Below are 24,066 nucleotides of genomic sequence, written 5' to 3' on the forward strand. Positions count from 1 at the left end.
TCCCATGATTTGTTTAGCACCTTTTGGCTTCAACAGTGTCCTTGTTGAGACTAGACACTACTGTAATACTGTATCATGTTTAGACTTGCAGTTTAGCAGACCAAGAAGCAAACACAACAGATAGTATGAAGTGACAGTACTTGCTGTTCAGTTTTTCTCAGTTGCTTACCTTTTTTTTATTCAGTAAATTTATAGTAACTCTGCCTACAAAAGATACGCTAACAAATACCACAAACAAAACAGCTGTTCAGACTTAAATTACTAGGTAATAGAGCTAACAGCTTCTGCTTCCATCCATAACAGCCTTGACCAAGTTTTATCTCTACTCAGAGAAGTTAGGGTATTCTAAGCAATATTCCAATGCACTGTGTCTTTTAAGAGTTCATAAAGGGTGTCAAAATAGTTGTGACTTGACAAAACATGAGCTTTTGAACTTGGTGAATAGTTGCTGCATGTTATGGAAATTCTGATGCTGTCAGTTAACTCCTGAGGAACTTCGAGTAAAAATGTGTTATAAAAACCCAAATATGAGCCTAATTCAGATGTTTCATAATTTCTATACAAGATACTTAAATGGAAAATTAATATTGGTTTCTTGGTACTGAAATCTGTTCTAACTTTACTGTGTAGGTATCCTTAAAATGTGGTGATGACACTAGCAAGAGCTCATCTGGTGAGTAAAGTTCTTCAATTTTATTTAAAAACTGCTTTCAGGTGGCTATTCTGTGAAGATATGAATTAAAGATAAACTATAATTTAGGTTCATTGCAGCCCGCAAACCCTCTGAAAGTGAGTATAGACCAGTTAACAAGAGCAGTTGAGGCTCTTCTGCGACTCCACATGAATTCATGTAGCAGTTCTGCAGCAGCTTCTCCAAAAGATAGTAAGAGTACTAAGGAAGCATGGATTGCCACAGAACATCTCCAGTTCACAGTATTTGCTGCGCATGGAATTTCTCCTGGTTGGGTATCAAAGTGAGTAATCTATTAATTGTAAAACTCATCCTTTTCTAGATTATTTTTTGTTTAATTGACTTTCTTTTTCTTGTCCAGTTATGAAAAATACTACTTGATTTGTTCTCTGACCCATAATGGAAAAGACCTGTTTAAACCTGTTCAGTCCAAGAAGGTTGGCACATACAAGAACTTCTTCTACTTGATTAAATGGGATGAACTGTAAGTGACTTTAGCATGTTAAAACTCACTAAAATATTTTGTTTTAGCTAGTACCTACCTAGCTGTTGAATACAGTCTTTCAAATGGAATCAGAAGCAACAGTTGCTTGAAGTGTTGAAAGAACAATGTGTGAGACTTACTAACCAAAATCAGAAGTATTTCTCCAAATGGTATTTCACTGGTCATTTTAAAAGTGGGAATGGAAATGCTAGACAAGTGCCCTGTGCTAATGTGTTTGTAGTATATAATTATAAGGAGTTGGGAAGGTCATAGCATTCCTTATAATGGGAACAGCTTGTGCTGCTTAAAGAAGGATGAATAAAGCTTGCTTATAAGCAGTGCTCAAATCTTGTAAATGGGGAGGAAAAGCAACTCACTTCTACTAACGGTAATGCTGAATTGTTTTTTTTTTCAAATACATTGTAACAACTTTATATCTGAATTTAAACATCTAATTTAGGATTATTTCTATAAAGAGAGCAGACACATAAGCGCTTGAGAGTGTCTGTCTATAGCATATGAGAATGTCTGTCTGGTTTGAGCTACTAAACTTCAGTTTCTTTTTATGGGGCAGGGGAAGAGGGTAGAAAGGAAGAAGGAAGGGCATGCAGAGAAAAAATAAGGAGAGAATGGCAGGTGATATCTGATAACAGAGGGGAAAATATTTTTCATTACCTATGCACAGCTTACTCTTTTCCACTTAATAGTTATCAGGCAGCCTGTCATAACTGGAGCTTCAGGTGAGTTCTGCATTGCCCTGTATCTATTTTCCTGACTTTTTAAAGGTCAGAGATAGATCCTGAGGAATACCCTGAAATTCTACAATGACAAACTATTTCAGACTAGGAATGAGAGTTTCAGGTTCTAGAATACCTGCCTTCAGAGAGTACTGCAACTACCTCTTTTCTGGTGATGCAAGGGATTAATTGTCAGATCTTTTGCTAGCCAGTACCTAGTGTATTACAGTGAAAGATGTGTTAGATTGCTTATAAGCTGCTTAATATAGTTGTAGTGTTTTGTAGTGTAACTGGCTTAGTAATAAGTTGTGATAACTTTTAGAATGATATTTTGGTGTGTTACAGAAAATCAAACTTAAAGAACACTTTAAGCAATAAAAACAGTGTAAGCAAAAATCTGAGTTTGAATTGCTCAGTGAGGTGTATACTCCTCAGCTGCTTTCTTTATGGCTGCTGGTTTTGCACCATTTGAATTTATCTCTCAGTAGTTCTTATAGATTCTTTCATTTGGATGGAAAACTATTGTCAGCTGACTCTCAATCTGAGAGACTGGGAGGCGGCTAACATGGAATTGTGTGTGTCCTCATAGTGAGTAGAGTGGGAAGACTGGTTTTGCTGGACAGTGTCGTTCTGTGTAAGGCATGTGATTTAGTAGACAAAGATTAAAAAGGGTTGTTCCAAACCTAGCTACAGTGCTGAAATGTAATTTAGCAGGTTTTGCAAACTACTGGTACAGGAGATAAAATGGAGTGAAATATAATTAATGAAATGTAACACTTGTTCTTCAATGTTAATTAACTTTTTGAAAGCAAGAGGCATCAATGGGTTATATGGATAAGCCTGTAACTTATTAACAACTGTCTGTCCTTTTTACAGAATAATTTTTCCCATCCAGATTTCACAGCTGCCTTTGGAATCAGTCTTATGTCTGACTTTGTTTGGAATCTTAAATCAAAGTAGTGGGAGTTCTCCTGACTCAAATAAGCAGAGAAAGGGCCCAGAAATTTTGGGTCAGGTTTCTCTACCTCTTTTTGATTTTAGGCGGTAAGTACCCGAAATATGGGTAAGATTATTAATATGATTTACTCTATATAAAGCTTATCCACTCCCATAACTATAGAAACTGCTTCTCTGCCGCTGCATGTAGTAGGCCGTGATAAAGGTAAGAATCGTAAACTATATTCATAGAATCATTAAGGTTGGAAAAGACCTCTAAGATCATCAAGTCCAACCATTGACCCACCACCACCATGCCCACTAAACCATGTCCCTAAGCGCCTCATCTACACGTCTTTTAAATACCTCCAGGGATGGTGACTCAACCACTTCCCTGGGCAGCCTGGTCCAATGTTTAACCACTCTTTCAGTAAAGAAATTTTTCCTCATGTCCAATCTAAACCTCCCCTGGTGCAACTTGAGGCCATTTCCTCTCGTCCTTTTGCCAGTTATTTGGGAGAAGAGACCAACACCCACCTCGCTACAACCGAATACATTATTGTTACAGAAATAATGCTTTCAGTTAAATAGAGTATAAAACACAGTCCTGTGTTGTAGTATTTCCATCTAACTGGCTGAAAAAAAAAACTTGCCTGCTGGAGGAAGTTGAATATTGTTTGGATGAAAGCAGTTTTATTTGTGGGAAATCTTTGTGGTAATGGGGGCCAAAAGAGGTCATGTTAGTACCAACTGTTTGTAAGTATGCAGCAGTTGAGTATGTAAGCATAACTCGAGTTGTCCTTTGAGGAATCCACTGACATTCAGGTGTTGCCCTATAAGTCATATGCAGTTAAATATGTGCAGGTGTCACTGTCTGTTTCATTCTGGCCACGGATGCCAGAATTAGGCATGATGTTGCAGAAGTGATCACGCCACTGCAAAATAGCTTCAGGATTTATGCTTAAGGTTTCCTATTTATATGTGCTTCTGACTTCTAGGTCTTACTGGAAGCTTAAATTATCTAACTGTCAACCAAGGCTGCAGAAAGACAACCAAGTCTTTCCTGGACAGTTACTTCTATGTATTGCTTATGTCCGTTCCACGTGGTTTGCATCCTCTGGTTCTAGATATGGCTCTACTTGTTCTGCTTTCCCTTTTCTATGGTGATGATTCCAACAGCTTGGGGATGCTTAAGAGTTTAGACTTTCCTGCATTGCAAAGATGGCCGGCAGCTGCTTTCAGTCACCACTGAAACTTGGATTTCTTTTCATAAATTATGCTTATTTCAGCCTTTTGTTTAAATATTGTATTTCAGTCTCCTATCTAAATATCACATTGCACAGCATTTTATTGAAAACATAGCTTTTGTTTTGATTTGAATTGCAAATTTATCTTGTCTTCATGCTGCATGGTGTTCTCATAGTAGTTAGTTTAGGGAGAAAACTGTATTTTCTGTTTATGCAGAGCACTAAATAGAATGTGTTGCGCCAATGTTTACTTGAATGGCCTGTATATGGCAGCTGTTAAGATGCTAGTGGTCTAATCTACTTGCAGTCTACATAAATTACAATCCAGACCTAGGTAATTAAAGATACTAGCCAAATATTCCAGTTACAGTTGAGAACAGCATCAACAGCAGGCAGGAGCTGAAACTTGTAGCTAACTAAAACATAGGAAGAATAAAAAGTCATGTGTGCTTTGGAAGAATCCGTAGTCAAGTTAAAATCCCTTCAGATGAAGTGTGTGTGGAGTGCCTTAAAATATCTTCACTTGTGGATGAGACAGAATGCTGTGGCAAGTATATTAAACTAGAGAATTATTAAAAAGAATGAGCTGTTCAGTTATGCTTTAGTGGCATGATTTAGTATTCTTTTATTGGCATCATAAGCTCCCAGTTAATTTTTACGTATAAAGAACTGTTCTTTCTTTGAAGCACACATAAACCCTAAAACATCTTTCAAAATATACTAAAGGCTTGGCCTCCAAGCAGGCTTTTTGAGACTGTATTTTGATTTTTAAAGACTGATAGAAGTTTTCTGTGCCTAACATTCAGCACTTAACCAATATATGAAATATCCTCAGTTGTGCCTTAATATTGGGAATAAACTGGCAAATACAAACATCATCTGATATGCGCTTGCAGATCTAGTAATGTGGAAAGTCCAGGCAACTAGTAATGTCTGTAATATTCATATGCCCATGGTTTTTCTTCTGAGAGGGTAGGAAGGTGCGTGTGTTCAGTTTATTCCTCAGAGGCAAAAGTGTTCCTTTTCTCCCTTAAGAAATAGGGAATGCTTGATTTAGCTGGGTCAGCTGTGTCAGCACTGAACTTTTTCCTCTGCCTTTTCCACCTAAAAGTTGTATGTAGTGTTTCAAAGGACTTAAAGTACAGAAGACATCCAGTGAAAGAAATAAATTCATATGATACTTGATGATCATAATTCCCTTTTTTAAGGTCCAAACTGTATTGGCTTGTACAGTTTGATTTCCTATGTTCTTTTCTGAACATCAATATTGAAATACTCGTCATAGGATATTTCTTATCTCTGCAATAGAAACACATACTCAGTTTGAACTTTCCTCCTATACTACACTAATGCTTTGGAATTGTTTCCTTGTAGTGACCATTGGTCTTCTCCAGATAGTATTTTAATAACTAATATCTTGTTGAAGTAAACAGACTGTGACACTAATACCTGTACGTGCTCTTTTTTTTTCCTCAGACTGTTAACTTCTGGGACAAAACTCTTGCAACTCTGGACCTCATCACATCCGCATCATGCATCAGGGATGGCCAGTAAGAAAGGAAATATGGAAAGAATAGTATTGCAGGTTATATATAATTCTGACTTGATCTAACTATGTTTTGTTTGAATATTGTGACTTGTAACTCTTACATGAGTGGTAGTAGATCAATTAATGTTTTGGGGAGAGTGTAAATATTGCGAAGTCATATTTGAAAGCCCATATACAATAGCGATTACTAAGCATTAAGGGCAAAGAATGGAAAGCTGCTGTATGTGTATACAAGTCAATTATTAAATCACTATCTTGAAGTAAGAAATTGGAAATGCCTTGGTAATACATGCTATCAGTACTGGGAGAGAACATCTTTGAAAAGCAATCTGTAGAAATGTATGCTGAGATGGGAGTTGTCGAGACCCAAAAAATAGCCATTCCAGTTTCTTTACAGAACATAAGCACCTCTCATTCTAAATTCAGAGTCCAAATTTCTCTAGGAAGAGAAGACACCTTGTTAGGCATGGCTTAGCAGTCCCAAAACATGGTTGGTACTGTTCTTAAGAACATGCATCATCTCTTTCTTTTTTCTTATTTTTTAGATTGACTTCCCATCACATGCTTTTGATATTGAATATAAAATTCCACAAGCTGCAAAGACTACTGTGCGTCATTCCATAGAAACATTAGAAAAACCATTGAGAGAACGTCTCCTTGCCATTCTCTCAAAGGATAACACTATTGGGTATGTTCATCTCTTTCTAGCTATGGTCTCTTTGTATGCATCAGTTTGTGGCTAGGGTATGGAATGCTTATTTATTCTTAAATTTCTTTAATATGGTTCCAGTAAATTTTGAAGACCTGTGGAGACTTAAACAAGAGATTGACTTAAACTTGCGAAATAATGGTGCTGACTTAATGAATTTACTTGTGCTTTCCATGGCTAGTGTTGTCATTCTCCTGTTACAAGACTGCCACCCTTTTGGCTGCCTGTTATATATACCTATTGCATATATAAACTGCTTGGCAGTTCTTCAGTTATAGGGAGCAGTGGCAGTTTCAGCAGTGGCTGTTCATATGCCATGAAAGGTTCTCTGGCAGGCTTTCCCACTCATCTGCACCAAACTAACATTAACATTTTGGTTTATTTCAGACTACACTAAAACTTATTTTTGTCCTGCCCAAATTATAACTTTGAACAACTGTTTCCATAATGTTTGAGGCTTTATTTTGCTTCTCGTTTTGACTTTTGTGGAGGAAATAACCATTTTAATTGCATTCCATTTTGTGTGTTAAATTATTTCTATGTATACAATGACCAGTAGCATTGGGGTTATTCAGGTGATGGTCTGTGATGTGCATTATAAACTGAAATGCTTTTGTCTGCAGGCTATCAAAAGAAGATAAAGAATTTTTGTGGGAGAAGAGACATTATTGCCATAGTCATACTAGTAGCCTACCAAAAATATTGGTTAGTGCCCCTCAATGGGACTGGGCAAGTCTTCCAGAAATATATTCATTACTTCAACAGTGGCCTCCTTTATCACCCTTAGCTGCACTGGAACTACTTGATTCAAAGTAAGAAGAACAATGTAAATAAGTTCTCTGTGTGTGTTGTGCATTAAACGACTTTTCAGTAAAAGATTCTGAATAGCATTCTTGTGGAAAATACTGCTGAATTTCTTGTAGCAAAAGCTAAATTTTTCTTAAAATTTTGAAAAACATGTGCTTACTTTATTCATGTAGGCTTAACCAAGTCACGTATTGAAAGAATAGCAATAGTGGTTAGGATTCTGAAATCTGATTTGCGACAGGAGAGCGAGCTCTACAGCCAAGCTACCAAGACTGAAGTTTTGAGAGATTAGTATGCTTGTCTTAAACATGCACATGTGCTTACATCTTGGGTAATGAAGGGCCTCAAACCTGTACATCCTTTATTGACCTATTAAAGACTTCATACAGGTTCTTTTGTACCTAGCTGATCTCAAAAAAGAAAGTCCTACATGAACAGAATAAACTTAATGTGGACTTGTGGTGACTTTCTAGGTTTGCTGATCAGGAAGTACGAAATACAGCTGTGAATTGGATAGAGATATTAAGTGATGATGAGTTAACAGATTTCCTTCCTCAATTTGTGCAGGTAAGACTTCCTGCCTACACTGAAGTTTGAATTTTTTTTCTCTTGAAAACCCAAAGGAATTGCTGATTACTAGTAGCAGAAGTGCAATTGCATGCCTCTATACTTAATAAGCTTAATGCATGGTATGGAAAACTATTTGAGTAAATAATTGCCCTGTGACTGTCCTATGGATTTGTGGTGATTCTGTCTGTGCATTAGTCATAAAAATGTCAGTCTTCACCTAGAATTAAATCCAGACCTGATTTATTTCATTTTCTTTGTATTTAGGCATTGAAGTATGAAACCTACCTTGACAGTGCTCTTGTCAAATTTCTTCTGGCTCGGGCACTGGGAAGCATTCGAATAGCACACTACCTATATTGGTAAGATGTTCTTTGTTCCATTGTTCACGTAATATTTACTAAAGATTAATATTTCGAGAAAAAATATTCTTTGTTAATATCATAGTTCATAACAATGAATGTTGTGGAGAGTATACAAAACGTAGATCCTGTTTCTCCCGTGAAAAAACAGACAGCGCCTGTACAAGGCACAAACTTACTGCCTCTTTATATCCTGTATATCAGTAACTTTGGATATATATAGTACTGACTCATTAAAATATTTTAATGTCTTGGTATTGCATCGTTTGCAGTATTTTCCTTAGGAAAATTTAACTTAAATCCTTTATTTCAGGCTTCTTAAGGATACACTGTATGATACAAAGTTTGGTGTAAGGTACGAGCAAATTCTTGGAGCTTTTCTTTCAGTCTGTGGAAAAAGGCTGAGGGAAGAGCTGGAGAAGCAGACCAGACTGGTGCAACTTCTTGGAATGGTAGCAGAAAGAGTAAAGCTAACAAGTGGATCTGCTCGGCAGGTGAGTATATATTTTTAATATTCTTTAGGAAGATTAGACTGAGTATACCCTCAGAACAATCCACTCAATTGCCTTTTTAGTTTAAGTTCAATAAAATTTTATATATAATATATGGGAAGATATATGAATCTGTTGCTCTGCATTTTAACAAGTTAATGGCTTAATGAAGTTGATGTTTTTGTCAAATTTGTTGTCATCTGAAACATAAGATTGTGTGAGGTGATAGGGTAAGAAAGTAGGATGGTTTCTGTGTACAATAAACTGGAATTGGATTTAAATCTATCACTTCTGAAGAATGATCCTGTTATGCAAAAGAATGGGATATCCATTTACATGCTAATAATACGAACTTACAGTTCAGTAGAGTGGGATTCTATCATGTGGTTCAGTAAAAAAAAAAAACCACAAACTTGTGTGATATTAGTGTTGTACTACTAGGCTTATGTATTTTTGATAGCTAGAAGAGCAGTTACAACGTCTAGCATTCCTTTGACACTGAGGAGTTAAAACATTGGCTTCAGGATAACTTTGTCCAGAAGTTTTCTGTAGATGCTCCAGTTAGCAAAATGTCAGCTGAGGTTTTTTTTTTTGCCTGCAGGCTGCCTTGCAAAATGGTATGGAACGTGTGCAGTTATTTTTCTTGAAGAACAAATGCCGTTTGCCTCTCAATCCCAGTCTTGTGGCAAAAGAGCTAAATATTAAGGTACTGCACATTCAGAGTTTCAAAACCTTTTTGTAAAAATTACATATAGGCAAAGCTTTTACAAATAGAAAAAATCAATTGAGGTGCTTGAAAGCTTTTTACGCTGGCAGGGAGGGTTTTAATTAAAAATGCTGATTGAACAAGGCAGTGAAATCAGCTGAGCAAACATAAAATTTATATACAAATACCTCTGTAAAACCAACGAAGGTACTTGTATTAAAAAAAAAAAAAAAATCTGCAATAACTTGATATTTCTTCAGACCCTGTCTCTTGAGACCAGCAGTCCTGGTTATAGTAAAGCAGGGGACTATTCAAAGTGCTTTAAAAAGTCCTGTTTGCAGCAGTAATCAAAAGAGAAAATTGAGTCACGCTATAAAGCTCAAACAATGAGTAGATACTGTAAAATAGGTGAAAGTACTTGTTACTGGTTGTGTCCAAGAGATGCACTGAATCCAGGGAGGCAGACAGTAGCTTTATTTTATTGTGAAGGTCCAGCAAGTAATAATGTAGGAGAAGCAGGTAAATTATTTTTCCAGAACTCTGCAAGGTTTGACAGTATCTGCTCAACCACGATCTTGATGCTCATCACGCATGACTGAGAACCTAAAGGTCTGTGAACACTGGATTTAATCCTGTGTGGAGAGGCAGTTCATCTTGCTTTCCTTCTCTGCTGTAACTATTAAATCATGAATGTGTACTTGAAAGCAGATAAATGAGAAAATACTGTGAAACATGCAAATACACATTTTATAATATGTTCTAGGTTTCAGAAAAAGCTGCTGATAAAATATTTATCCATGTTTTATTCAGTCTTCCCTTCAAAATGTATAAAAACATCACTGCAGCACTGTTGGCTTTTGTACAAGAATTCAACAAATGACAGCCAAAGGGCTCTTTATTCAAAGGAAGCACGTATTCACCACAATCGCAATGTTAAAAGTCTGAATAGACACACTGTGGGTCAAACCTGCTTGTTGTCAGAATGTCTTGTTTTCTGGGCTAGCAGGAATAGTCCTTTTTGAGTATTAACACTAAATCTACTTGTAGGCATGTTCTTTCTTCAGCTCTAATGCAGTACCACTGAAAGTTGCACTGATAAATGCAGACCCTCTGGGAGAAGAAATTAATGTGATGTTTAAGGTAGGCCTTACATGTATATTGGAGAAAAAAAGTTGAATGATAATCACTATTTCATTGGTGTCAATTAATTTCAGCATAGGCCGATAAGCTTAGTTATTTTGTGAGTTTGTTCCTGTGTATGTAGAAACCAACGTCTGAACAGGTTGTAAAATGTGAAAGTAAGTCTACCACATGTGAAAGCTTAAATGTAGCCTATTTCTCTCTTTAAGTGCGTAGCTATGAGGAAGTAAGTAGCATAATGTATCACTTCCTAGAAATATAAAGCAATTAAAATCTGAAGTTTAGTTTTGCTGAAAGCATATTATGTCTCTAACTTTTATTTTTCCATTTAAGGTTGGAGAAGATCTGAGACAAGATATGTTGGCTTTACAAATGATTAAGATTATGGATAAGATCTGGCTGCAGGAGGGACTGGACCTACGGATGGTTATCTTCAAGTGTCTTTCAACTGGAAAAGACCGAGGTGCAAAACCGGATGCTGCCTATAATCTTTGCTCCCCCACTTCAATTTCTTGTCACACTGATAGTGAAAAATTTCTGTGCAGAGGCAGGACCAAGAAACACTGGAAGGCCAGAAGCCTTCCACGCAAGGAACTTCAGTGTTCCAGAGTATAGCAAGTTAAATTGTTCTGAATTTCCTGATGGCTGAGTTGCATTTAAATGTGTTTCTTCTCTTGAGTCCTGAGATTGTGTTCTGTTGTCAATGAACAGTGGTGCAAACAAGTAAATATTAATAATGATAAAAGCTAAGGTTTCTCTTGATGCCCTTACTGCTACACAAGAAAATAACGGTGCCACAGCAGTCCTGATTCTGAAAGTTCAGTTATGGTGACAGAAAGTATTCAAGTCAAAACTGAAATTCTAAAGTATTTGGAATCTGCTGCATTGAGTCAGGGATTATCATTCATGTACTGAAACATGCAAAAAGAAGAAAATCTTAAAACACGCACACATCCCCCAGAATTGGTGTCATATGCTGGTAAAAGTTCCTTGCGAATATGAGGCTCTTCTAGGTTTGAAACTAGGTCACAGAACTCTGAGTTTGAGTGTAAATCCCACCCTGCACTTTGAACATGCTTTTTGCTGGTTTTCACTAATTCCCTAGAGCTAGCCAATAGGAACCACAAGATCTTTAAGAGGATAAACAATAACTTAAATATTTCTTTAGTCAGATGCTAGAACAGCATGATGAAAACTCTTAAATACATGGAAAAGTTGGAAATCTAGGTTGGCAAAACTAAGCAAAAAGCTTCTATTTATGCAAGACTTGCTTTTTAGGGAAACAGATGGCTTTTCTTCCGATTTTGAATGATGACTTGATTGCGTAGCATGTTGCATTTTTTTTGTTGCTGCTAATATTAGTATTCCTAAAGTACTTGAAGGATTAAAGTGAAAAAGAAAAATGGATGTAAACTACAGATTTGCCTTTAGTAGCTCTTGCCAAGATAGAAGTAAAATTCTGTTAATCAAATAAATGTTTTCCTTTTATAATTTAGCTATACAAATATTTTTAGTAAATGGTATCTCCAAAATAAGGCCACATGTAAAGCCCACTGCCTTATTTCTGGAGCAAGAGTCTAGTCTGTTTCAATGCTTGACAGCAGTTAAAGTTACTAGATTACTTAAGTGTCAGTGTATGAGAAATGTCAGCATCAAACTATTTTGCTGTTCTTGCTTATAGACCAATACTAGTTTATGTAGTAGACAGCAGTTATTCAAAGTGTAACTTATACATGCATTCTAGCAATGGTAACTAATTGTAGTAAAGTAAGCCTAACTTGGATTGCTACATGTGTTTTGTGGTATGCTTTGTAATATAGTCTGCGGAAATGCTTAGTAGACTAATGGCACTATTTTTACACCTAACTGGGTTTTGAAAGAAGGTAGTCTGAGACTATAAAAGTCATCGTTGTCAAGTTTCTACTGAATAATGAAAATGCAGTATAACTTAAGGAGATTGTTAAATACTTTGTTGTATTTTGTATAAAGGCATGGTAGAGCTTGTTCCTGCTTCAGATACACTTAGGAAAATTCAAGTGGAATATGGAGTAACAGGTTCTTTTAAAGACAAGCCTCTGGCAGAATGGTTGCGAAAGTATAATCCTACAGAGGAAGAGTATGAAAAGGTAACTCTCTTCAGTGTTGTTCTTTTTTGAAGATCTCTTAAAAGGGATAAATACCATCTTAGGAAAGAATTAAATTCTTATTCTAGATCTTCCATTGAAATTTTTGGTTTATGTCTTTAGGAAACTTATTTTTTTCCTATACATGAAAAAGGCCAAATGAAAATCCCTTAACTAAAAAGGAATCAGATGGATTCTCAGGATTCACATCAGGAGTTTTTATTGGATATATAAAAAAAAAAAAGTACTTCAAACTTAAGATCGGGAGGAATGGTGGCTGCTTTTAGTTGTGGTTTAGGAGCAGTGGCCTCTTCTCATACAAGCACATGGGATTCAAAAAATGTTTTCTTTTGGCTACAACGCTGTTACAGTACACTAGAAAAACAGGTCTTGTACCCTTTTCTTTTCTCTGCTAACATATATTTCTTTTTGTGATTTGTCTTCAAATCCTCTTTTCTATAATTTACTTAAACAAAACAAACGTTTTTGCTGGAAAGGATAATAGCTTTGCAAAAATCTTTAGATGTCTGCTTGAGGAACACTATTTTGGGAAAAAAAGCAAATTTTAGGGCCTGTCTTGTCTGGCTTGGGTTTTACCCGTGTCAAAATTGGCTGTTGAATACATGAATGCTGTTTTCCCACGGATATTTGATCTCAATTCACTCTATTCTCTCCCTCCCAGGCTTCAGAAAACTTCATTTACTCTTGTGCAGGATGCTGTGTAGCTACTTATGTATTGGGAATTTGTGATCGCCACAATGATAACATAATGCTCCGAAACACAGGACATATGTTTCACATTGACTTTGGAAAATTTTTGGGTCATGCGCAAATGTTTGGTAGCTTTAAAAGGTATTTTCTGTGGCTAAGCAATGTAGAGAATGAAGTGATTTTTAGTGTCTTTATAAGCATTATAATTCTAAGCATTAACTTTTAAATTCCTGTTATCTGCTGTTCTCATTATGAAGCCAATGTCTTCCAATTTAACCACAGAGTTTCCAGAATGCATTCAAACTTAGCTATATAGAATTAATTTTGGAAAGGCTCCAGCTTCCTATTTCCTTATTCTGATCTCTGGAACTGTTTTAAGTCAAAGCACATAGGCATAGCTTTCAAATAAAATTACTGTTCTAGCTACTGGTAGATTGAAATAAGGAATTTGGTCTCCTAAATGTCATTTAACTTCAGTGCTTCCAAACTGCGTTCGTTCCTTAAGAACTTTGTGCTATACACACTTGGCAAATCTCGATGGGAATTTCTTTACAATAGTTATGAAAGCCAAGTATTCTGGTACAGGAAAAAATTACTATAACTTTTTATTGATATTTGGGAGCCTTACATCTAACACAAATCTTGGTGTCATACTTTTCCAGGAATATTGGATAAAATTGTAGTGTAGTTTCACCTCTTTAGCTATATTTATGCAATTATGTATTGCATGCTTGTTAGGTAAACTTTATCAATGAATGAGAAATTGAGTGCCAAAAGCTTTACGTCATCTGAATATCTGAATGTGAAACAAATGAGAACAGACTCTGGCTCATAAAAACAGTAGTGAATGTCAACATTATAGAAAAGAATGAACAGCAAGTTTGTATTTACTACTCCTCTGTGTAGGGGAAGATAATCTATATCCAGGATAGAGGAGTTAGGTTTTAGTCAGGTGATATTATAGTCATTACATTTGTTTTAATGTGTTACGGCTTCCAGCAACGAGGGATGGAAGGCATTCTAAGGTAACCTGGCCTCCAGGTGTTGCTCCAGGAGATCTGCTGTAGGTCCAGTACCATGTGAATGTGCTGTGAATTTGAGATAGCACTAAGCAGCTGAACCCAACCTAAAAAAGTAAAATGGCATTAATGGATTATTTAATATCATTACCTTGGGGTGGGGATGGAGGGGAGGAGGAAGCACATGACAAAGTAAATAGACCTTATAACTGACTTAAATTCTGTGCTTTTTGAACAGGGATCGAGCTCCTTTTGTGCTAACATCGGATATGGCTTATGTCATTAATGGTGGCGAAAAACCCACTATTCGCTTTCAGTTGTTCGTGGATCTCTGTTGTCAAGCTTACAATTTGATAAGAAAACACGCAAACCTCTTCCTTAACCTACTTTCATTGGTAATCACTTTATTAAATTCAGTTGAAACTTGATAGATGTCTCATGTTGGATTATATTAAATGCTATGCTTTTTATGCTGCAGAAACTCTTAATGCATGCTTTTAAAAGCCAGAAACATCAGAAGTACTTTTTAGGAAGGTTGTATTTGGATTTTTCTTTTAAGCTTTTTTCACTACCTACCTGCTTCCTGAGAATTTAAAACTAAGAAGATACCATAAACTACACTGTAAAGTGTTTTAACTGCTTTTAACTCAGCAGAAATGGTGCAGGGAATAACTGCTGATTCTAAGTAATTGTTGGCTATTGCTGTTAGCATTTGGCAAGTTAGTGCAGCTTCAAATGAATTTGATGGTCTAAGTTTTAATCATTTCAATGTAAAATTATATTGGTTTTATTGCATTAAAACTGTAAATTCCTGCAGATGCTTTCTTCTGGGTTACCAGAACTAAGTGGGGTTCAGGACTTGAAGTATGTCCAGGATGCTCTCCAGCCCCAAACAACAGATGCAGAAGCTACCATTTTCTTTACAAGGTACTGGCTAAATGAAAACCAAAATATCTACCAGCATCATCCTCTTAATGGGAGTTTTCTACTATGAAAAAATGTACTAAGGATGTACACAAACATGTCTGTAGAAGTTGAGTGTTACACTGTACAATCATAAAATACCAGTTAACCAGTGAACTACATAAATAAGATCAGTTTCATGCAAGATCAATGCTTGTGCTAAAATACTTTGCCTTTAAGAGTAACCTTGTGCAAAAATTTGTTTGAAATACTGAGAGCAGATAACTCTGTTCGGCTGTTTGAGACTTGCATTTTGCATGCATCTTAAATTGCTTAATAGCAGTGTATATGATGGGAACCTTGTAATACATGTAAAGAAGTTCTCTCTTTCAAGAAGTGCTTTTGCACACTGGGGATGGAGGGATGATGCTCCAGTGTAGCAGGTAGGTGGGTGTGTATATGGTGTAACTGAGTTGTTGCTATGTGTTACAAAATGTGTTATGGTACTTCATTTTAAATATATGGGGGAAACTGCAGTAGTATGCATGTAACTTTTTTACCAACTCTGGAAAGACTTTGATTCTTGGACAACAACCTCTTCCAAAGTTTGAATACTGAATCTTCTATTAAATGCTGATATGATGCTATTTACATAGCCCGTTGATCACTTTTAGTTTTTTTTAAACTGTTTCTCTGTCAGTAAGAAATTGGTTTTTAAGTCTGAATCATTGACAGAACTACTCTTGTGCATTCTGACATGTGCTCTGGTATTTGACATTATTTTTTTCTTTTCTAGGTTGATTGAATCCAGTCTGGGAAGTGTTGCCACAAAGTTTAACTTCTTCATTCACAATTTGGCTCAGCTGCGTTTCTCAGGTCTACCTTCTAATGATGAACCCATCCTCTCATTTTCTGCTAAAACATATTCTCTTAAACAAGATGGCCGAATCAAACAAGTGTCTGTGTTTACATATCAGAAGAGATATAACCCAGATAAACATTATGTAAGTACGTAGAATCTGTTTCCACTCAGTAAAGATACTGTGCATTTTCTTCCAACGGGATACATTCTCCTTCTTGCCGTAAGTTCAGTACTTAATCACAGAGAATTAGTCCAGGGGAAGCTTGCCTTGTTTAGCCTTAAGTAGCTAGCTTTGAGGTAGACAACTAGGTTCCCTTTATTGACAGAGATTTAGTAAATACAGCTATAGATACTTACTTGTTCAGTTGGGCACTAGTGTCAGATTTAGGATGAGCTGTAGAGTTTTCCATAGTCTGACCACATTGACTATAATGGGAGCCTAAAACCCACACCAATGTTGACACCCAAAACTAAACCCCACTGTGGATGACTTGAAAGTAAAAACAAAATCCATAACTGAAATCTAGATGGGAATGGGCCTGCTTGCTTGCTTCCTGGAGAACAGAGTTGTATTGGCTCTGGCTGGGATGGACTTACCTTTCTTCATAGCAGCCCACACAGTGCTGTGTTTTAGGTGTTTAACTAAAACGGTGTTGATAACACACCATTGGTTTGGCTGTTGCTGAACAGTGCTTGTGCAGTGTCAATGCTTTTTCTTTTTCTTCCACTTTGCCCCTGCCCCCCCCTGCAGTGAGTAGGCTGTGGGTGGTCAAGAAGTTGGGAAGGGACACAGCAGGGACAGCTGACCCAAACTGGCCAAAGAGATACGCCATAGCATATAATGTCAGGTTCAGCAATAAAAACTGGGTGTAGAGGAAGAAAGCGGGGGGCGGGAGGATGTTGTCTTCCAAGGTGGCTGTTGCCTGGGGACTGGCTGGGCGTGGGTTTGTTTGTGGGAGGTGGTGAGAGATTGTCTTTGCATCACCTCCCCTCCCAAGGACTGTTTTTATCTCAGCCCATGGGTCTTCTCGCTTTTGCTCCTATTCTCTCCCCTGTCCCATTGGTGAGGAGGTGGCAGTGAGCAAGCAGCTGTGTAGGTGGTTAGCTGCTGGCCAGGGTAAACCAACCACAGGAGTGCTAGAGTACAGATTGGTATTTTTAGCATCCAATAATATTCTTCAAAATGAAGACACTTCTTGAAAAGGTTCTAGAAGGAAGCAGAAAGGACAGAAGTAGTGTTGGTGGAGATGATTTAAAAAAATGGGGATTTGAGTCATATATGTGCTTATGTAGCCACCTTCTGTAAAATGGCTCCTTCCTGAATAGGAGTCATTAAGTCAAACACCTTCTGGTTTTGTTCTGACCTTCCATTAAAACTGTATTTGCTCCTCCTAAGTGAAAGCATCATTTCCTGTATTAATGCACCTACACTCCTAGTCAGTCTTACTAGAGGCAGCAAGCATTACAATTTGCCCTCAGGATTTTGACAGACCTGGGTTACACTTGTTTTAACATTCATATTCCTATGCAGATGCAACCACCTTCAATTTATTTTTTTTTTTACTTCTCTACTGCTGTTTGTTGGCCTAGAATAGTCAGCTCAAGTTACATTTTCCTCAAGTTGCTTAAAAAGTGAGTTATATTGATGTATGTAAATGTACATCTCTTTGAGTTGTATTTGTTGTAAATGTCTTAATCTGGCAAGACACCAGCTAGGGAAGGTAGAACAAAGCTGAATAATGCTAGAAGCGAAGAGCTTTGTACTGAATCACTGTATCATACAAGTATTTGAGCACTCCTAGTCTAAGCCAAAACAGCCTCTTTATCTTCCAGGAAACTGCTAAGATGATGTAGTCTCCTTCTGTCTAGATTTTTAAAACCCTTCCCAGTTGCACATTTTTTAAATATACATGTGCCCATAAAATGAGTCCACTGAACTGAATTTTCCGTGCAGTTTCTCAACCTTCATTTCCCTTTCATAATGATGTGAATAATTGTATGCTGGGACTGTACCCCCAGTACTTTTAAAAATTCCTTTTGTATAATGCAGTACACTTGCATCTGCCCACCAAATTATCACTTGAAAAGTGGAATCCTTTAGAATCTTGAGAGATTTAGACTGAAAAAAAAAAAAATTAGGCATTAGTTTCCTCCATAGTCTGCACCTGAAAAGTTTTGTGGTAGTTCTGGCCCCACAGATACATGTCTAGATGCAATCTTGCACTGATGTGTTGAAATTTTGTACACCTGCTATATGGTATGAGCTTACAATGAGGCTTAAAAGGGAGAATGTGACAGCTTAGCCTTAACTACCTTTGTCCCACTGTCAGCTGTGGATCTATGTTATGGGAAGATCATGTGATGTTACTTTGCATTGCAGTAGGGGTATTTATAATTCCAACTCCACTATAAAATGCAAATGCTGTTACTGGGATATGTATGCAGGAGAAGGATTACCATAGCAGAAAGAGTTAATTGTTAAGAAAATTATATTAAGTCAGTTCTATAATATTGTTACTACTTTTATCTTTGTTTTTTGTGTTTTTTGCAGATCTATGTAGTGAGAGTTTTGAGAGAAGGGCAAGTTGAGCCAACATTTGTCTTCCGAACATTTGATGAGTTCCAGGAGCTCCACAACAAACTTGGCATTCTCTTTCCTCTTTGGAAGTTACCAGGGTATGTTCCTAACTCACCCATCACTATTATAATGGAAGGAAAAAAACTGTTCCCAGCTGGGTGGAGGAAGAAATAGCTTGAAATGGAGACAAAACTGCTGAGGGGCAAACTAGACCTCAAAGTTGGCAATTAAGGGAGAAAACTGTTGTCTCAAAGTTTTAAGGAGGAGGGCTGGAGGAGCAACTCGGTGTCTTTAGTCTGTGTCTCATATCACTTATATTGCCTATGAATGTTTCCTTGCCTTTCTATAATGTCGTTACCTATTAGTGTGCTGTGTTTCCACTCATGATTGACATAAAAAAAGGATGTACTTCAGGATGGAAATAATAATGAAATCTAACTGTACTTACTTCAGAGAAATTAACTGAAAACTCTATCTTGTTGTTCCCTTGCAGCTTTCCTAATAAGATGGTTCTGGGAAGAACACACATAAAAGATGTAGCAGCTAAAAGAAAAGTGGAGCTCAACAGCTACATACAGAGTCTGATGAACAGTTCTTCAGAGGTGGCAGAAGTGAGTTCAAATAACTTAAGCAAACCCAATGCAAGTTTTCAGATTTTGGTGCTTGTTAACACTTAAACTAATATGTAATGTTTCTTCCAAATTTAGTGTGATCTTGTTTATACTTTTTTCCATCCATTACTTCGTGATGACAAAGTGGAAGGAATAGATGGAATAGCCAGACCTACAGGTAGGTAATGTTTTTGGGGGTGTTTATAAATTGGATGACTATAGTATGACACCTTTACAATGTGATTTTTTTTTAACATCTTTTTTAATTAACTGTAGTTTTCCCTCATTGAAAACTTTGCATCACTGTCCTTCCAAATGTGCCTGCTTACAAGGAAACAAAAACATACCAAAAATTGCAACAATATATGTGATCACTTGAGCTTGCTTATAGTTTGACTAAATAATTCAAGTTTTTACTCCAAACCTCCAAGTTGTTTTTTACAAGAGAATGTGAAAGTCTTTAAAACCTATGGCCTTGCCCTCTTATTAGAGAACTAGAAATAAAATCAGGAACTGAACTTGCTTGGTCTAAGGCTTGTATTTTTTCCCCATATGTAATTAGTGTAGTAGTGATGAAAATGTACAAATATACAATTATTTCCTCTGTAATATTTTTTCAGATGCAAGTCCATCAAGTCCTAACTCAGGCAAAGTGGGAGGAGAAGTGAAGCTATCCATATCATATAGAAATAGCACTCTATTTATCATGGTGATGCACATTAAAGACCTGGTAGGTAGAGATACTGAGCTCATTGCCGAAAACTGTTTCCATTTTGTCAATTACCTTCTTGACTTGGGTTGATGCAGGCATGGTGGAACACTCTCTCTTCCTCCAAACTTTCCAACTGCCACCTTAAGTGCTGCTTTTGGTTAGCTTGATTGCAAAGTCTAGATACTTGAAAATAAATACTGAAATAGGTGTGCACTAACTAGTTTTCTAACTTGTCTTGGTTTTGGATTGTAGGTTACAGAAGATGGTGCAGATCCAAATCCCTATGTAAAAACATACTTACTTCCAGATACGCACAAAACATCCAAACGCAAAACCAAAATCTCCCGGAAGACAAGAAATCCAACTTTCAATGAAATGGCAAGTTAAAATTTACCTAGTAACTCCATATGATTTGCTATTGTCTCTTTTTATAAGCAGTAATTAAAATATTGTCTAAAAAAATCTGCAAAGCTATATAAATGGAAAAGGAACTTGTTTGAAAAACTTTGTGCCCTTTAAAAAAACAAACAAAAAACCCAAAACAAACCCAAAGCAACTGAGTAGGTAAATATACTATTACAAGTAAGCAGAAATTTCTCAGGCTGACTCTGAGGAGTGATGGGGAGAAGGAAAGGAATCTTAAAACTAAAGATCCCCCTGCCCTGGATTCACTGATTCATAATGTGGAGAAGAATGAATTCAGAAGTCTTGGCATGTAAACAGGACTTATATCTAAAAACACTGGTCCTTTTAAACACTTAACACTGGGAGCACAAAATAAAATACGGATGTACTTCAGCCCATCCTCTGAGAAACAGATATACTGAATGGTCATAATGTGCAGTTAAGACATCTATCAGTGGCTAGACAATCTGTGTAACTTCATTTGGATAACCAAAAAATTCTTGACTTCTTACCTTCTAGCTTGTGTACAGTGGATATAGCATGGAGACTCTGAAACAGAGAGAACTTCAGTTAAGTGTGCTCAGTGCAGAGTCATTACGTGAGAACTTTTTCTTGGGTGGAATTACACTCTCACTAAAGGACTTCAACTTGAGCAAGGAGACTGTTAACTGGTATCGACTAACTGCTGTACCCTATCTGTGAACTCATTTCTACACCTGAGTAAGACCAGAACAGTTGTATTCACTTGTGCTTTGTGCATCTTCCTACTTGAAGATAACTTGTACATCTTAAAATAAGAGACTCTGCATTTCAACAGATACGTTGGACCAATGTTTATGTAGCCTAATTTGGAGGATTTCTAGAAAACCTGGGTTATGCTTATGCGATGTTATCAAAGCATCACTATAAATGTTTTGAGTTGCGGGTAAAGGAAGGGGTTTTTAAACCATCCATGCAAGTGAAATGAACAGTTTGACCATGCTAGTTGCTTAAATGGTAACTTAATCATTAGGCCTGTGGATATAGTGCATTTTTGCTTTTAATTTTTGTTACCTGTGTTGTGTCATCCATGGCATGATGCTGGAGAACATCAAAGAAATGACATTTTTAGGATTACATTCCCACTACTAACTAGACGTCACAGAAGCAGTGATGGGTAAAACTTTGGTGGCTTCACACACACCTGTAGAAATGAAGGTTGAAGGTCTGGAAAAATTCCTTAGCGTTGCATTTAATCCCAGATTCGTGCTTCTCTAAGACTTATTGGAGTGAGTGCCAATAATGGAAGTTGTAAATAATGGTGCCTTATAATTCAAATGCTTCTCTTTTACCTCATTTTCTGGTATTTAAATATGTATACATGTTAACTTTCAGCCCCTTTAAAAGGGGAAACGTTCTCGTATTTGATAACTTGCAGGTCCTACTGGAAGTCTTTTCCTGAGATGTATTCTTTACAAATAACATCACCTATACTGATCTTCATGGTTAGTGCAACTTATGTAAATTTTTTCTACCCCATTGTCTACCCATGATCTCCAAAAACTGAATGAAGACTGGCTGAATGTGGTGCCATAGGAAATGTGCCCAGCTTCTCAGTGTTTTCAAATGTCTTAATTTCTAGACCTTTTAAATACTACAGTGATTAAATGTGGAACAGATTCAAACACTAAATCCAAAGTGGCATTTGCACCTAAATTACTTACCTGTACCTCATATGGTCTCTAGTTAAAAAGCACAACTGCTGGATGAATTGTAGGCCAGAAATGAGTTGCATTAACAGAGCTTTGAGAGAGGAACTTGGTAACTTTTTTTTAACAGTTCACAGCAACACTGTTTCTCATTCCCGGTAAGAATTAATACTTAATTCCAAGAAACACTAGATTTGAACTAATTGTGACAGTGGGAATACAAATGTGACTTACTGTCTCCCGTTAATACCGCTGGTTGGTTAATTAGGTGTTTCTGCACTACAGGCATAGCCTTTTTATTCACCTTACTTGGTGCTTAGGATGGTCGTGTTCTGCCTAAACACAGCTATAGGGTAAAGTTGCACACTTTTCTTTAGTACTAAATCCTGAAGCAAGACAGACTATCACCACTGACTATGACTAGAACGAAATTTTAAAGTAATATATGCAACTATGAATGAAGACACAATATGGGGAAAGCCTTCTCTATACCCAACACTAAAAACCTATTTCATAGTCTGATTTTTCCTTCCCCTGCTACTGACCAATCTCCCTTCAATACAGGAGAGAGAAGTAAACTTGAATATCCTGGTGCCTAAAATATTCACGGTCCAATTTCCTAGGAATTATTACAATTAAAAACCTAAGAATATCTTGAATGTTAGAAACTGGGTTGATACTAATGGGCGCTAACAAATCCCAGTTTTTATTAGGCATCTTCTGTGTCTTTTTCATGTAGTATATAGCATGTAAATAATAAACTATATAACTAACTAGATATATTTCCTGCTCACTTGATGCTTTTGAGACTTACTCCATTCCATCACTAGAATCACAAGTCACTTAAAACACAGGAAAGTAGACTACTGTTTTTGTGAAACGTTCCATTGTGAAATAAAATGAAAGCAATATGTACTGCCTTTTTTGCAGTTTGCTATTAAAGCACAGTATCTTACAGCACAAAATACAAATAAACTAAAATCATTTAAAAAATGATTTGCAGTTTTAACAGTTGTCTGGACTCTGGAAAAAAAAAGTATAGTACTGTATTATTGTTAGCACTTGTCCTGACTTCTGATTTAATCTTCTTCATAGCTTAACTCATTTTGTGCCTTTCCCTTCCTTTTCAAAACGGCCACTGGCTGAAGCTTTTTATGGTCATGGTTTTTATTTTGTCTATGGGATCTGGCCTTGGCCTCTCCTCACGTGTAGAGGAACAGCACCAAGCTTGCACCTCTTTGCACTATTCTTAATTAAGAAAAAAGTGATTATGGCAATAAGACTTTAATGTACTGCATACTACAAAAAAAAGTGAAAGATACTCAATTGGGGTGGAGTTTACCAGTACACAAAGTAGCTTGAAAATGTCGTTTTAACAGCTTTTTGTATCTTCTTTAATGAAAAGAAAAAAAATCTTTTCTGCAATGTATGACCTGCAGCCAGAGATACAATTGTCTGTACAGACCTTGTTTTGGTATGTCAGAGTAACAGCTTGCGTTTGACCTCTTCCTTTTCTCTATTAACCTAGAACTTTGCACTGAACTTTTTATTACTGCCTTTTGACGATCTGCCGCTACCCCTCTCCGGAAGCACGTGCGATCGTTGACAGCAGCTCTTTTCTCTATTTTTACGACTAGGGTTGTGTAGAAAGCCCCCTCACCTGCCTTACCGCCAGGGCTCGTCCTCGGGCTCGCCGCCTTCCCCTCCCTTGCGCTCCGTACTCGGGCACTGTGACTGAGACGGCGCTACCGGTGATGAAAGTACTTTGCCTCCCCTTGTCTATATAGCTGTAAGAACCAAATACTTTAATTAAACGAGCTCGTTAATAAAGATGTACGATATTGCCCTCCGTCGTGCCCGTACTGAACGGGTTAAATGTGACTCCGTAACTGTCCTGTAAGTACATTAAACGCTGTTCTGGGGGAAAAAAAAACGTGTGCTGGTCTTCCCTGTCCGTTGGGGCCGGTTGGGGGAGGGGGGGGCTCGCCGCCGGTGACCGCCCTCACGGCGGGGGCCGGACCCAGCGCT

General features: G+C 37.1%; 2 protein-coding genes across 2 annotated transcripts in view; both read left to right on the forward strand.

Moving 5' to 3' along the window:
• The window catches only part of PIK3C2A (phosphatidylinositol-4-phosphate 3-kinase, catalytic subunit type 2 alpha), a 41,348-nt gene extending 18,016 nt beyond the window's left edge, over positions 1-23,332 (forward strand). Inside the window, exons 9-32 of the mRNA XM_009328552.1 lie at positions 631-673; positions 761-974; positions 1,053-1,175; positions 2,789-2,956; positions 5,572-5,680; positions 6,190-6,332; positions 6,977-7,165; positions 7,634-7,727; positions 7,995-8,089; positions 8,403-8,583; positions 9,182-9,286; positions 10,334-10,426; positions 10,760-10,889; positions 12,416-12,552; positions 13,232-13,401; positions 14,518-14,674; positions 15,097-15,206; positions 15,979-16,186; positions 18,596-18,720; positions 19,116-19,233; positions 19,330-19,411; positions 19,854-19,963; positions 20,198-20,323; positions 20,870-23,332. Of these exons, the coding sequence (XP_009326827.1) occupies positions 631-673; positions 761-974; positions 1,053-1,175; positions 2,789-2,956; positions 5,572-5,680; positions 6,190-6,332; positions 6,977-7,165; positions 7,634-7,727; positions 7,995-8,089; positions 8,403-8,583; positions 9,182-9,286; positions 10,334-10,426; positions 10,760-10,889; positions 12,416-12,552; positions 13,232-13,401; positions 14,518-14,674; positions 15,097-15,206; positions 15,979-16,186; positions 18,596-18,720; positions 19,116-19,233; positions 19,330-19,411; positions 19,854-19,963; positions 20,198-20,323; positions 20,870-21,052 (3,213 nt within the window). The 3' untranslated portion in view covers positions 21,053-23,332. The remainder of the gene's footprint in view (positions 1-630; positions 674-760; positions 975-1,052; positions 1,176-2,788; positions 2,957-5,571; positions 5,681-6,189; positions 6,333-6,976; positions 7,166-7,633; positions 7,728-7,994; positions 8,090-8,402; positions 8,584-9,181; positions 9,287-10,333; positions 10,427-10,759; positions 10,890-12,415; positions 12,553-13,231; positions 13,402-14,517; positions 14,675-15,096; positions 15,207-15,978; positions 16,187-18,595; positions 18,721-19,115; positions 19,234-19,329; positions 19,412-19,853; positions 19,964-20,197; positions 20,324-20,869) is intronic.
• A 537-nt stretch (positions 23,333-23,869) lies between these two features.
• RPS13 (ribosomal protein S13) overlaps positions 23,870-24,066 on the forward strand; it is a 4,868-nt gene continuing 4,671 nt past the window's right edge. The window contains exon 1 of the mRNA XM_009328613.1: positions 23,870-23,923. Within this exon, the coding sequence (XP_009326888.1) occupies positions 23,870-23,923 (54 nt within the window). The remainder of the gene's footprint in view (positions 23,924-24,066) is intronic.

This window comes from Pygoscelis adeliae, unplaced genomic scaffold (genome assembly GCF_000699105.1).
Source record: "Pygoscelis adeliae isolate BGI_AS28 unplaced genomic scaffold, ASM69910v1 Scaffold166, whole genome shotgun sequence".
Classification (NCBI taxonomy): domain Eukaryota; kingdom Metazoa; phylum Chordata; class Aves; order Sphenisciformes; family Spheniscidae; genus Pygoscelis; species Pygoscelis adeliae.